General features: G+C 37.1%; 1 protein-coding gene across 5 annotated transcripts in view; it reads right to left on the reverse strand.

Moving 5' to 3' along the window:
• rgs12b (regulator of G protein signaling 12b) overlaps nucleotides 1-13,218 on the reverse strand; it is a 131,828-nt gene that overhangs the window by 48,692 nt on the left and 69,918 nt on the right. For all 5 annotated transcript variants that reach the window (XM_041784925.1, XM_041784928.1, XM_041784927.1 and 2 more), the window contains exon 6: nucleotides 10,101-10,122. In XM_041784925.1, coding sequence (XP_041640859.1) covers nucleotides 10,101-10,122 — 22 coding nt within the window. The remainder of the gene's footprint in view (nucleotides 1-10,100; nucleotides 10,123-13,218) is intronic.

Here is a 13,218-nt window from a genome sequence, read left to right on the forward strand (position 1 = left end):
AAGCATTCACACAAGGTTACCCTTTTCCCCTCAGCCATCACATAGTCATGCCAAAGCAGTTCAGCAGAGGAATAAAAACATATTTCCCAACATGAAAAGCTTAAAGGGTTGTTTTATTCTTTGTTATAAAAAAATGTGGCCCAGTTGTGGTGAAACAGAGGTTAAAGCTATATCTGTTTATTAAGAGCAGTGGAGGCAGCCATTACAGGGCTTTCAGCACAAGTAAACCCCGCCTATAGAGCAACTCTGTATGGATGAGCCATACATGATGTTAACTCGAGCCTAGTTAACACAGTGGAGGCAGCCATTACTGACAGCATTCAGTCCAAGCAAACGCAACTCTGTAGTGTATATCTAATACAAAAGCGTCACTCACTCAGGTACCGACAGACAGACATACTCACTCAGACACAGGCATTGCCATGTGTAGGGCTGACCTCAGCGGTCAGCCAAAATAATGTAAATTCATCACAATAGAATTATATGCCACAGACTTAACCTAATTTAAATCTCATTATGTACAACAAAACTACAGATGAAGTATCTGCAACATTGATAAGCCCATATGTCAAGTACAAAGGGCTGACTTAGAGCAGAAATATCTATTTAAGTCCACATGTGTGTAAATAAGGTCAAGAAGAAAATGATCTAAAATAGGAAACCAGGCCAAAAATTTTTTTATCATAATTATGAAAGGTTGCAGATAAAGGCCATATTGGGGCATTAGAGTGATCTGAGGACATAAGAAAATATAAATGTTTGGTTCAGAAAATGTTTGCGGTTTTAAAATTGCAACTCCACAACCAGGGTGATCATAATCAGACAAAAGTTTTTCGACCAAACAATCAACCAACCAAATGGAAGCTGTCAGCCCTAGCAGATACCGAAGTTTAAAATAACAATTTGTCCGATGCTTATGTTTTTTCATTAACAGTTGTTATTTGTTCAATTTTTGTGACTGTTAACTCCTTATCCAGACCAAGGACCAAAATAAACCTTTTTCTGTTGAACACCAGTATCATTGTAGCCCTTTTCCCCTTTAGAGGGGACCAATCCAACAATAAAAAAATCCACAGTAGAACTTCTTATTTGAACCTATGTCACAATGAAAGACAATCTAAAAAATAATAACAACCAGTATAACCTAATTAGCCTGACTTCTTCCTCACTTCTTTCATTCTTCAAATCAACCTTAACATAAACTATAATGTTATAAACAATCATATTTAATCCTATACCTTGTTTAAAAATAAAGTGATATAATCAATTAATATATTACCCAGCCCTACCTTATAGCCTAATTCTTGGTAAAATGCAGATATAGTGCCAAGCCCTACCTCTGAGTCTACTTCTTGGTTAGATGCATGTTTTTTTCATTCTTTCATTCTTTTTTCAAAAGCGCCACATGTGGCTCCAGAGCTGCAGGCCACTGTCCCTGTGCCTAGGTCCTGTCTTGTGATATCACTTTCTGTGTTGGTATCAGTCACGTATCCTTTACTGCATTAAATAGTGCAATTACATTTCATTACATTAATGTGGGAATGTGTACGGTTTTTATCGGCAGTTTTATTGGCAATTAAGTAACAGAAAGTCTCAAGTGACACAGAGTAATCAGAATATAATGTAACTAGTAGTGCAACTAGGTACTTTTTGCTGTGAGTAACCAAGTAATGTAACTAGTAAAATTTTTTAAAAAGTAACTAGTAATATGTAATGGATTACTTTTTTTGAGTAACTAGCCAACACTGCTGAGGGGATTCGTCAGCTGCCTCATTCCCAAGTGCAGATGATGAATCGGATAGGCTGGCTTCTCCTTCAACTAACTACTGTGCAGTTAAAGTAGACAATGGGAGATTTGTCTATTTTCCACTCTTGACAAATATCAGCAGCTGTTCTCAGCGCGTGTCAGATTTTTTGCAGATGTGCTGATGAGGGTTCACAAGGCCAATGATGTAAATCATTAGTAGAAATCAATTGTAGAACTCGTCTTATGACAAGGTTCATGTGTGGTTTATGAAATGCAGATCAGGCCAAAAAAAGTGTGCAGGGGCAGGTGCAGACAAATAAGGTGGCTGAAAACAATCCTCATTTTAATAACATGCCCCGGCCTTGCCTTCAGGGTTTACAACACTGAAGGTACAGAATATGGGAATTTTAACATGCGCCCTTTGTCATGGTTTCAGTCTTGAAATCAGAGAAGTAAAAGAAAATTAAAAATGTGTTTATTCTTTAGCCTGAAAAGTGGAATTAAAGGGAATCAGAGACACCTTGTGTGGAAGGAAATCACTGCTGAGTTTAACAGTGATGTTGCAGACAACCAAGCTGTAGCTGGTATTAGAATATTAATCAATGAGCCATCCTAAAACTGCTCCGGACTGAGAAGAAAGTGGATCTGATAACTCAGGTGTTATTATTACTCTAAATAGAGACTATTTATAAGTGTGGAGGGCAGACAGTGACATATCTGTTCATGGCAGAGATAAATTGCTCTCTTCTGACTGTTGATCAAACTTGAAAAGAGATCTAAGAAAGGTGAAATTGCTTGTAGCCAACAAAACAAATGAAGTGTTTGTTAAAATTAATTTTCCCTCCATGTGAGGTTGAAATTCGCTGCTTTAAGTGTGATGGATCCAGGAATGATCTTTAAGTAATTTAAAACTTGACTGACCATATACGTTATGTGCGTGTGTGATGCATGAGATCCATTGTTATGTGCTTAGCTGCTAAGAACAACAGAGGACTTAACTTCTTCTTCTTGTTTTTTTTTTTTTTTAAAGATTTATTTTTGGCCTTTTTGCCTTTATTAGATAGGACAGTGGATAAAGTTGGAAATAGGGAAGAGAGCGGGGAGAGACATGCAGGAAATAGTGCCACGGGCCGGATTCAAACCCAGGTCGCCTGCGTACATGGCATGCGCCTTAACCACTCGACTACCAATGCGCCAGAAGTTAACTTCAAGACATAGACATTATCTGTCATTGTTTCGGGTTGTTGCCATGAACAAACATTTGCATTATAAAAGCAACCACTCGTGTTGTTAAGGGTATTTAAAGCTTAAGAAATATTCCTGTATATCTAGAAAAGATAAAAATGTCACAATTATTTTTTGATTAATAGCATGTTAACTATGAAAGTTATGAGATTAATCACAATTAAAAATTTTAGTGTCTTGACAGTGCTAGTTTTTACACATAAATGCCCATATTATGCTCCTAATTTATAGGCAATCAGAGGCCATCCATTTTAAGAAATCAGACAACATTTACAACATTTAAAAAAAAGTTACTGTAGCAAAAATGTAGGTTTTTGTTCTTTTTATCAAAAGACATTTTTTCTTATTAAATACAGAGATATGCAAGTAATTCAATTGCAGAAATGCTTTTTTTCTTTAAATGTGTAAATTTGTGCATAAATCACCTGACACAACATAGGCCCCTGTATTGAATCGAATCAAAATCATATCATTGTCCAAAGTATCGGTATTGATATTATATCGTAATGAAACTGTGGATTTACACTCATAGAAATTTGGTACACATCGAGCCTCCCAAGGCACACAAAATAGGCTATTATTGTTATGGTTAAATCCCAGCAGTTCACCATTTTGAAACAAAGTATGTTTTTTGTGTGTCATTTTCAAGGGTCATCTCCTCTTAGGGGGTTAATCTGACCCATCTAAATTTTGGTTTACTGCTAAAAGAGACCTTAATTAGGGCTAAATAATTTAGTTTGGGAAACTAATCTTCTTGTGAGTTGTTTTCTTCCAACATTGCAATTCGGTATTGACATGAGATTATTTTTTAAGTTCCTCATCTTACGTATTTTTCAACAAACACAAGTGACAAATCATTCTATATTGTAACCAACACAATATTAGGTGGATTAAACTCGGCCTGAACAATTTTGAAAAATATTTTACAGTGATTATTTGACTTGTATTGCAAATTCAATATGAATTGTAGGAGAGGGAATAATCATTTTTATGTCATTTTCAATTTGATTCAGAGAAATATACACAAAAATAAGGAACGTGAAAGTTTTTGTAAACCACTCCATGATTGCATGATATGCAGGGCACAACATCTCAGCTGCAAAAAAACTTTGAACTTGTATTTACGAAAAAAATATTGCACCTTCTGTGATTGAAAATTGCAGAAAATTTTGATTAATTGCACAGCCCTAACCTGAATGATTAAAAGTTGTGCAGCTTGTATACGGAAATCAAAGCAAACGGCCATATAGACACTCAAGTTTGCATATGCTTCAACAAATAGGATGTTGTACATATCTCTGCTCCACATTTATATGGTAATATTTTGCACGGATCATAGCGCCTCCTCGTGATGACTGGGAATATCTTGGTTTCCAGCACAAACCACTGTTTCATGTTGATCCATTATAATAATGCCAGTTTTGTCATAAAAGCATAAAAGTCTTTAGTCAGTACTGTGGCAGAACATAAAAACAAACAAAAAAAAACCCATTTTGTTTCACCTCTGAACCTTGAATATTTATAACGCAGTGATACTTCATCATATTAGAGCAAGATTACATGTACTTGATAAGAGTACTGATCCAAATGCATCTGCATTTGACAGTTTCCCTTAAAATGTACAATGCCTTTTTTTTGGCAAGTGAAAGTAACTGCTGCTGAATAATCACTTACGGATCCACTTGTTGACTGAATCACAGTCAAATTTGACGAGGCAGAGCCTTTGGCATTCACTTCACTCCTGTATGAAAAATAAAAGTCTATCAACCAATCTTAAATAATCATTATAGCCATGGGGATTTTTTGCCCCCACCCATTATATTTTGACTCTGCTCCTGCAGCATGATTAACATAGAACTTAATATGTGATAGGAATTTCTATCACGCAAGGACCAACAAAAAGCCTTGTAGACCTATACTGCCAATCAAACAGGAGGTTGGTCCTTTAAAATTTTTGGGGGGAAAAAGGGGGCAGAGTAGTAATTTCCAGAGGCCCTTCTTGGATTAAGTCCTCAAAGGATGTTCATCAGACCAAATCAAAGTTTTACCTCGGGGAAAAAAATAGATTTGACTTGTGCAAAACCTAAAGGCTGTGGCCATGGCAGCTGGTCACACTTTGATGTTTCAAAAGGGCACAGAAATGGACTGAAACAGTCCCGGATTCACTCGTGCACTGATGTCCCTTTCAGGGCGTCAGACGACTGCTTCTCTGGGCTGAGTGGCAAAAAGGCTGTCTGAACAAAGGGGAACGGTTGAAAATGGGAGAAAAAAAGACTATATTTTTTTAAATTAGGGATATTTGGACTTGACAAAGATATGTACTGTTTCCTAAAGACACAATGAACTGCTGACAATAATATGTGGTCATGAATCAAGTTTTTTGACATTGTATGGACTTAATTTTAAGAACAAAAAGCAGAGCCTTAAGGAACACATCAGCCTAGTCCATCAGTGATGGATGTTAAACTGAATTAATGTTGAATAGTAGTGTTATTATGAAGGTATGGATATGCTGTATCTCCATATTTCAGTGTGTTGTTTCCTCCTTCTTACTAAAGTAAGAAGGTAATCTGTAAAAAAACAAAACAAAAAAAACCCTGTTAAATATGTTTACAAAAAACTGCCTACCTACCTATTTTTTTATTTTCAACGAGAGAAAGCCATTCATGATATCATTGCACTGTGTTTATAATGACCTGCAGAGAGAACTGCAGAGACTTGGACTGCCTGTTGCATCACATGCATACCTTAACTGGATGCACTTGAGCACAAAATTAAATTCTCAAGCAAATTTCAAATATCTGGAAATTGTACTTACATACAGTTATTAGAAAATGAACTTAGTTGCAATCTACCTCTTTAAGTGGGTTGAAAAACAGTGAAGTTGTGAGTATCACAAATTGCCATGAAGAGCAAAACCAGAGTTCAATGAAAGGTTGTCAACAAACTGGCACTTACATTTCTGACCTCTTGTCTTCTTGTCCAGCACTCCATTTGGTCAATTTCAGCCAAAAAAATATTTTCAGCAAAGTTAAGATGCATCATAAAGTGGAGTTGGGCTCCATGTTACCCATCTAATAAACTCAAAAATGCAACAGCTTTCTATTCGCACCCTTCTATTGGATACCCATTCAAAACAAGGGCCTCACAAACAGTTATCATTTACCATTTGTGACTGAAGCCAGATAAAGTTCCTGCAAGTCGGCATTCCGATGGTTGAGAAAAATGGATACAAAGTGGTTTTCTTCAAAATCATAATTTTTCGTTTTTTCTCATTTTATGCAAGCCCGACATTTAAAGGTGCAGAGTGTAATATTTAGCCTAGTAGCATTTAGCTGAACAAACTTGGTAAAATAAAGCAAAACATTTCTAAGACGGTCTATCTAAATAAGTGTTTCGTCATCTAAATACAAAAATAGCTATTTTGAAAAGAAACAACTCAGAATAAACCTTTAATTCATACATAGGGAGGGTCCCCTCCATTGATGCCGCCATCTTGGATTTTTACATGTTTCCATGGTAACATAGAGGAAAAAAGGATAAATAAAGTTATTGTATTGTATTGTTTTGTATTGTATTTACATTACAGATACACATTAAATTCAACTGGTTGCCACAGTTTCCAGCAGAGAAATGCAATCTAGAACCCACCTCTAGATGTTGATAATCAGTTTTACACACTGCACCTTTAAACTACTCATTCGATGAAAAAAGTAACACAAATGTGACATTTAAAAGCGTTAATACTGTGTTTTAAAATGCCCTGTTTTCAGAGATGCTGCGGGGAGACTGAGGGGAGGGGAAAGCGAAACTGCGTTGTTTCAGTTTCGCCCACTGAGATGGACAATAACAAACACCACACAGCTCAAATGCCACCCCCCCAAATAAACGTGCATACCAAAAACATTTGAAATTGCAACAATTTTTGTGAGAAATGGTGTATTTTCTGGAAAAATTCCAAGGGTGCCAATACTTTCGTCCATGACTGTATAGTGATGTACCAATGCATCGGTGGAACATCAGCAGTGACAAAAGGTGGTCTTGTGAAACCTCATCAGCCAATCAGCAAAAAATGCTATATTCGATGATGACAGTAGCAGATGGTGTCTGGAAAACACACAAACCTAAAGTGCATGCTGCTGTCAGAGAAAATGCTAAAATATGACAAAAGCAATGACTGACAGTGGTCTGCAAGTTTTCCTTCGCACACCCTCTAGGATCAGTCAAGCTTGCAGCATGAAGTGTTTCAGATGTTGTCGAAATTAGCCAAAAAATAGTGGGACACTTTAAACATTCTTGGGTTGTCTACCCGCACCAGCAGGCTGTTCAGATTCATTTGGGAATCAGGCCATTAAGACTGCAGCAGGACGTCTTGACCCAGTGGAAAAGCACATTTAAAACATGATGCAAAATCTCTTAGAACAAAAACAAACTCGTCACATATGCTGCAGACTTTGATCTCCCTGTAACTTAAACTGCACAGCAGTTGTTTTGAACATTTTATCACATCTTTTCCTCTATTCGAACAACTGACAAGAGTAGGCAGTGTTTGGATTCATCAGCTGCTGATGTGATCCTCTCAGTTAGAGAGAGGAATTTCATTTTACTCATGGAGGTCAACTCTAAAAACAGAGTAAAAATTATACCAAACCATTACTGAAGACAAATTTATTGGAGTTGTTCACAAAAGATTCAAACAAAAAGAAGACAACCCACTTTACTGCATTGCTACCTTATTAGATCCCGGTACATATTTTGATGAGAAAGTTAAACAAAGCACACAAGAGCAGCTTTATGCAACTGATTGGCATCCCAGCCAAAGCTGCTTCTCAAAACCCGGAAAAAAGGAGAAACAGACTGAGCTGCAACAAGGAAGAAAGGATAACCTTTGAAGAGAAAAACATGACTCTTACCAAGATGTAGATTTTGAGTTAGGGCTGGGTAATATATTCATTTTATATTGCTTTAATTTTAAAGGAAATTTAGTATTAATCATGATTGTTTATAACAATAAAGTTTATGTTAAGGTTGATTTTAAAAAAGAAACAAGTGATTTATTTCAGGCTAATGGGGCTATGCTGCAGTTATTTCTTTTAAAGTATCTTTCATGTGAAATAAGTTTAAATAAGAAGTTCTGTGGATTTCTATCAGTGGTCAACTGATAGAAATCCACAGAACTTCCACAGAACCGGTCAGTATGAGGTGCCATGTGAAGATGCTGCTGCACAAAAAGGAAGTTTATTTTTAATGTGAACACTTTGCACAGGCTATAACAATTACTGTGACAACAATGGTACACATGATTGCAGCAACATAATCATGAATTAGAATTAATGTAATTAGGTCTGACAGCCTTTAGGTCTATGCTATGGGGTGGTTTTTGTATCTCTAAAATGTTTATCATTCAGTTTATCTTTGAGTCAGAGCATAGACAGCTCGTTCTGAGCAGGGCTGAAACAGAGGGGTTTTTAGACATGTGAAAACCCAACACTGGAGTGTTTTTTTAACCAACAAACTTCACAGGCATGTTTTGGGGACCTCTGGGACCAATATAAACTTGTCTCAAAGGGGCAAAATATGTGACCTTTAGGCAACCTGACACAGAAACAATTTCTTCCCCCAGGCTGTCACTCTGATGACCACTCAACAGTCACACAGAATGTCAGAAAATAGAACTTGTATTTCACAAGCAACTTAGCTCTGTTTAATGTTAAAATTTGATGATAAATATCCTGCACCATCTCTCTACTATTTCACTTAAATAATGTAAAAAAAACTGTCTGTTGTAAAATGTCTCATCTCATATGCATATTGCACTAATCAAAGTAAATCATGTTAAGTCATTTAATCTACCTCATGTAACTATGCCATATTATTGCATGTTTTCATAATCTTGACCGTTATCTATTCAGCATTTTTGCACCCTTTGCACACCTTGCAACCATACTATCATTGCACATGGGCTTGTATATACTGGTTAAAATATCTAACAAGAGTTTGTACATATCTAAATCTTAATTTTTCACTTTAGATTAATCTTATTTATTTATGTTCAAACACACTTTAATAAACAAGTAAAGTAAATGTATACCAGTTTATACTGGTCCATTTTAAATGGCAACATGCTCTAAATGTTGTGCTGTAAGTACCCTCTTTATGGCAAGTCATTGTGTTTTAAGCTCATGTTCACAAATTAGGGACTATTTAATACATTCTGACATCTTCAGTAGAACAGGTAAAGGTGGGGCAGGAGCTAAGCAGGTCAAACTAGACTGACATGTGTTTAGGTGAATTTAGTGAAAGATGTCAGAAGCTAATGAGGTGTTCACATAACCTTGCAAAGCAGATGGTTATGCCCGTTTCCTCGTTTTTCACTAGCGAATCCATCTTGCAAAGCTCCCATCTGAACCGTTTGGGCCCGATTAGAAAGTGACAGGACCAACCAGTTACGAGGGGCAGTACTTTCAGGCGCAGCAGAGTGGTGACGTAAACAAGCAGCAGCAAGAGCTGGTGCAGTTATGGAGGAAGAGATTAGGGTGGATGCTGCTAAAGCGCCAGTTTTATCAGAACTTAACTACATTTTTTTGTTAAAAGAAGAACAAAGAACAGCAGTGACAAAAGTCGAGTACTTATATGTCTATAGTCACCATGTTCGCATTATTCCTCAGTAGCTGCACACACGCAGCTTGCTAGCGGCTATGTCACATGCTTTGTTGCTCTGATTGGCCCGTAGAGATTTGACGGACAGAACATTCACCCACTAATACTCCGAGGATTTTTCAAAGCCTCTGCCTTTTCTCAAACGTTTCCTATTGAAGCTTTCCCAGATGGATGTGTGAAACAAATCCATCTGGCGTGTCAGGTTAGTGTTCACAGTGAGTAAGACCATAACGCTACACAACAAAACACTACAGAGAAAAAGTGACCCAACACATGGATCACATGATCTCATCCCATTAAAAACTTCTTTAAGTAGATCATAACAACTGAAGCATGAGAAAGGTTGATTCAATAGTTAAGGCTATGTCAAAAGAGCAAGAACATTTGAAATATTTACAAGATAAATATTCTGTTGTGTGTTAAGATGTTGAAAAGCATTCCTACTCACCTCCATCGGAGACTGCAGTAGACTGTAAGGAAACACAGAGAGACATGGATAAGGATATGAAATATACTAACTCACACAGTCCATGAGTGCCAACAGACAGCTGTCCAGGCATGCACTTAAGGCCACATGGAAAACACTGACACAGACTGCCTGAATTTCTCACAGGGCCTGAGCCTTCAACTCTCACGTAACACAGTGAAGTTGGTGCCCACACTTATTGTCTTGTTTGTCATTGGAATCTTCTGTGAACTGGCTGTGCTTGATTTGCAAGAAAAGCTCCTCAGAGAGGTGGAGCTTGCTGTGTGTGAAGATAGGAACAACAGACATCCATTCCACTGATGCCACAGTAGTGTCATGTTTGCCTTTATATGACACAATTATCAACCATAAATGCTATAAACAACACAGAATTTATCTAAATTTCAGCAAAACATTTCTCCTCTACCACAAACATAAATAGTATATAATTTTAATTATAATTTTTTACATAGACAATCACACACGGCATACAATTATTTTTTTCTTCTCAGACATACTGAGTGGGGGATAAGATTAATCTACAGAGACACCAATAATGAAGCTAACTCATAGTTGAAACACTCCTACTCCAAAAGTGTAAAAGCAGGCAAGAAGACAAGCAAGACAAATAAGAGAGGGGAAAAAGTAGGGAAATGGAACAAGCCAATGAAGAATGAGTGTGTGATCTTATGGTCAGACATGAGCTCAGTATGCCATCTCAGGCTCGTGTTAGGGGGAGAAGGGGTCTTCTCACACGTAAATATGCTTTTAAATGTGTTATGGCTTTTTAGTTTTGTAATACCGTGATATGATGCTGTTACCATAAAGTGCAAGAAAATGTCATAGTATGATATTTAGGCCATATCATTGGACTCGAGCGCTGATGACTCGGACTCAAACTTCAACTGCGTCAGGACTCGAGGATGCAGAGGATGACTCGAACCTTTTTCTTAAGACTATTTTTTTCTGTAATATCTGTTGTTTTTGTGTAAGAACACCCCTAATAACCGATCAGTGTTCATGCAGGGACCGTGCGTACACCTGCATACGTGTTCACATGTCTAGCCTGCTGTCTGTTAAAATAACCAGAGGAGAGAGAGCAGGAGGAGCTGGCAAAGTTTAGACATTTCTATGATGTGTTCAGATGTCCCATGGAGAAAACTGGAATTTTAGTTTTTAGTGAGAAATCAGAATAGATCCAGTCGTTTTGAAGGAGGAATATTTAGTATAACATAGATGTAAAGTATGAGTTCAGTCAAAGGCATTTCTCATTTTTCCATCCTAAATACACAAATAATCCTGACAATATTATTGATGAAGAGTGTGATCATTAAGGAATATTAATAAGAGTATCAATATCAATGAAAAATCAATGACCCTCATCCTGGACTGGGAAGTTTTTCAGTTTTCACTGACTAAAACTAGACTAAAACTATGAAGGGTGATCAGGACAAAAATGTTACTAAAACTAAATGTAATTTTTTCTAAAGACTAAAAAATAAAAACGGTTGCCAAAATTGACACCAAGCTGGAATGGCTTGAAAATGATTAATAATTTAATTTCATTTAATTTGGCTCTAAGTTTTAGGTACTGGGGATTCGTCTAGGCCCATAGCATGGGTATTTTGCACCTCTGTAAAGGCACCATTGATGTGGAGAGGTACACACAGGTTTTTGAGCAATATATGTTTCCGTCCAGATCTCTTTTTCAGAAACATCAATGTTATTTTAGCAATACAACCCTAATGGACATTCACAAATTACAACAACGTGGCTTTAAAGTAAGGAATTATGTCTCCCACTGAAAATGTGTGGCACATTATCAAGTGCAAAATACTACACTGGAAGCCACACTGTTGAGCAACAAGATGTACACAATGTACAGATTGTAAAGAATTCCACTGCCAGTACTATGCCAACAATACCGTCAGTCACCAGATGCTTGTGAAGTGGTGTGACAAAAAAAAAGTGAAAAAAACAACAACAACAACAAAAAAAACATGCTTCTGTCCCAATTTTTTGGAATGTGTTACATCCAGAAATTTCCAAATGTGTTTGTATTATTATTATTTTTCACAACTTTTTACATCAAATATCTTGATTTTTGTAAATCCTTTTACTCTGTTTTTAAATTTATATTTTACACAATTTCTTAACCTATTTGGAGTCGAGGTTTGTCCATGGGTGGGTTCAACTAATCAGAGTGTCAGCTCCCATTCCTTTTATAGTCCAGGGGCACCTCCAAGCTGGCATGTAACAGGAGATTTCAGTCTTTACTCTTAGCAAGACATCTCTTCATTTAAGTTGTCCTGAAATCATCATCAGAAGCCAGAAAACTGATCACTGTGCATAAGAGTCTGTGTGTCTTCTTCTGCATGGATGTCAGGCTACAGGTGACACTGCTGCCATCACTCCACCAGTATGACGCTTCAGGCAGACACTCAGTTATGCAAGGCTCATCCTTGGTAAGTGTATTCCTGCTATAAATGACACTTCGTTCCAGTGCTCACTAATAAACCATTCATGCCAATTGTTTGTTTTACAGCTTCATTGTGTAGCTGCAGAGTGACAGCCACAGCAACTCAACCCTGTAAGCATTTGTTTAATCATCCTTTCCTCTCATGGGCCTGGTCTGCTAAACGCAACTTTGCATGTCATTAGAAATGGTCGATGACATTTAAGGAACACAGTGGCCAGTTTATATTTAAAGTTCACGAAGAAACAAGTCACTCAGTCTACCTGCTCTGTCTCTTCTTTTCTCTCCTCTGTGTGTATGCGTACGTGTGCCAGAGCCACAGTCAGAGGGCAGCACAGTGTGATACCTAAAATCCGCAAATGACATAAAGACCAAGTAAGAAAAAAAATGTGTAATTGTTGATTTAAATTGAATAAATATACATAAGAGGCACTTAATTTATCTGATTCAACTTCCTTTCTTTTGAACAAAAAATCACAATATCCCAGAGAGAAAAACTATCACAATGTCTATTTCTCTCTTACACTTCAGCCCTAATGCGTGCTGAATGTCATTTCTTCTCATCATGCATAACCCTCCGCATGTGAAGCCTGACCAGTCACGCTCCTCAGATGGCATCAAGCT

This window comes from Cheilinus undulatus, linkage group 4 (assembly GCF_018320785.1).
Source record: "Cheilinus undulatus linkage group 4, ASM1832078v1, whole genome shotgun sequence".
NCBI lineage: Eukaryota > Metazoa > Chordata > Actinopteri > Labriformes > Labridae > Cheilinus > Cheilinus undulatus.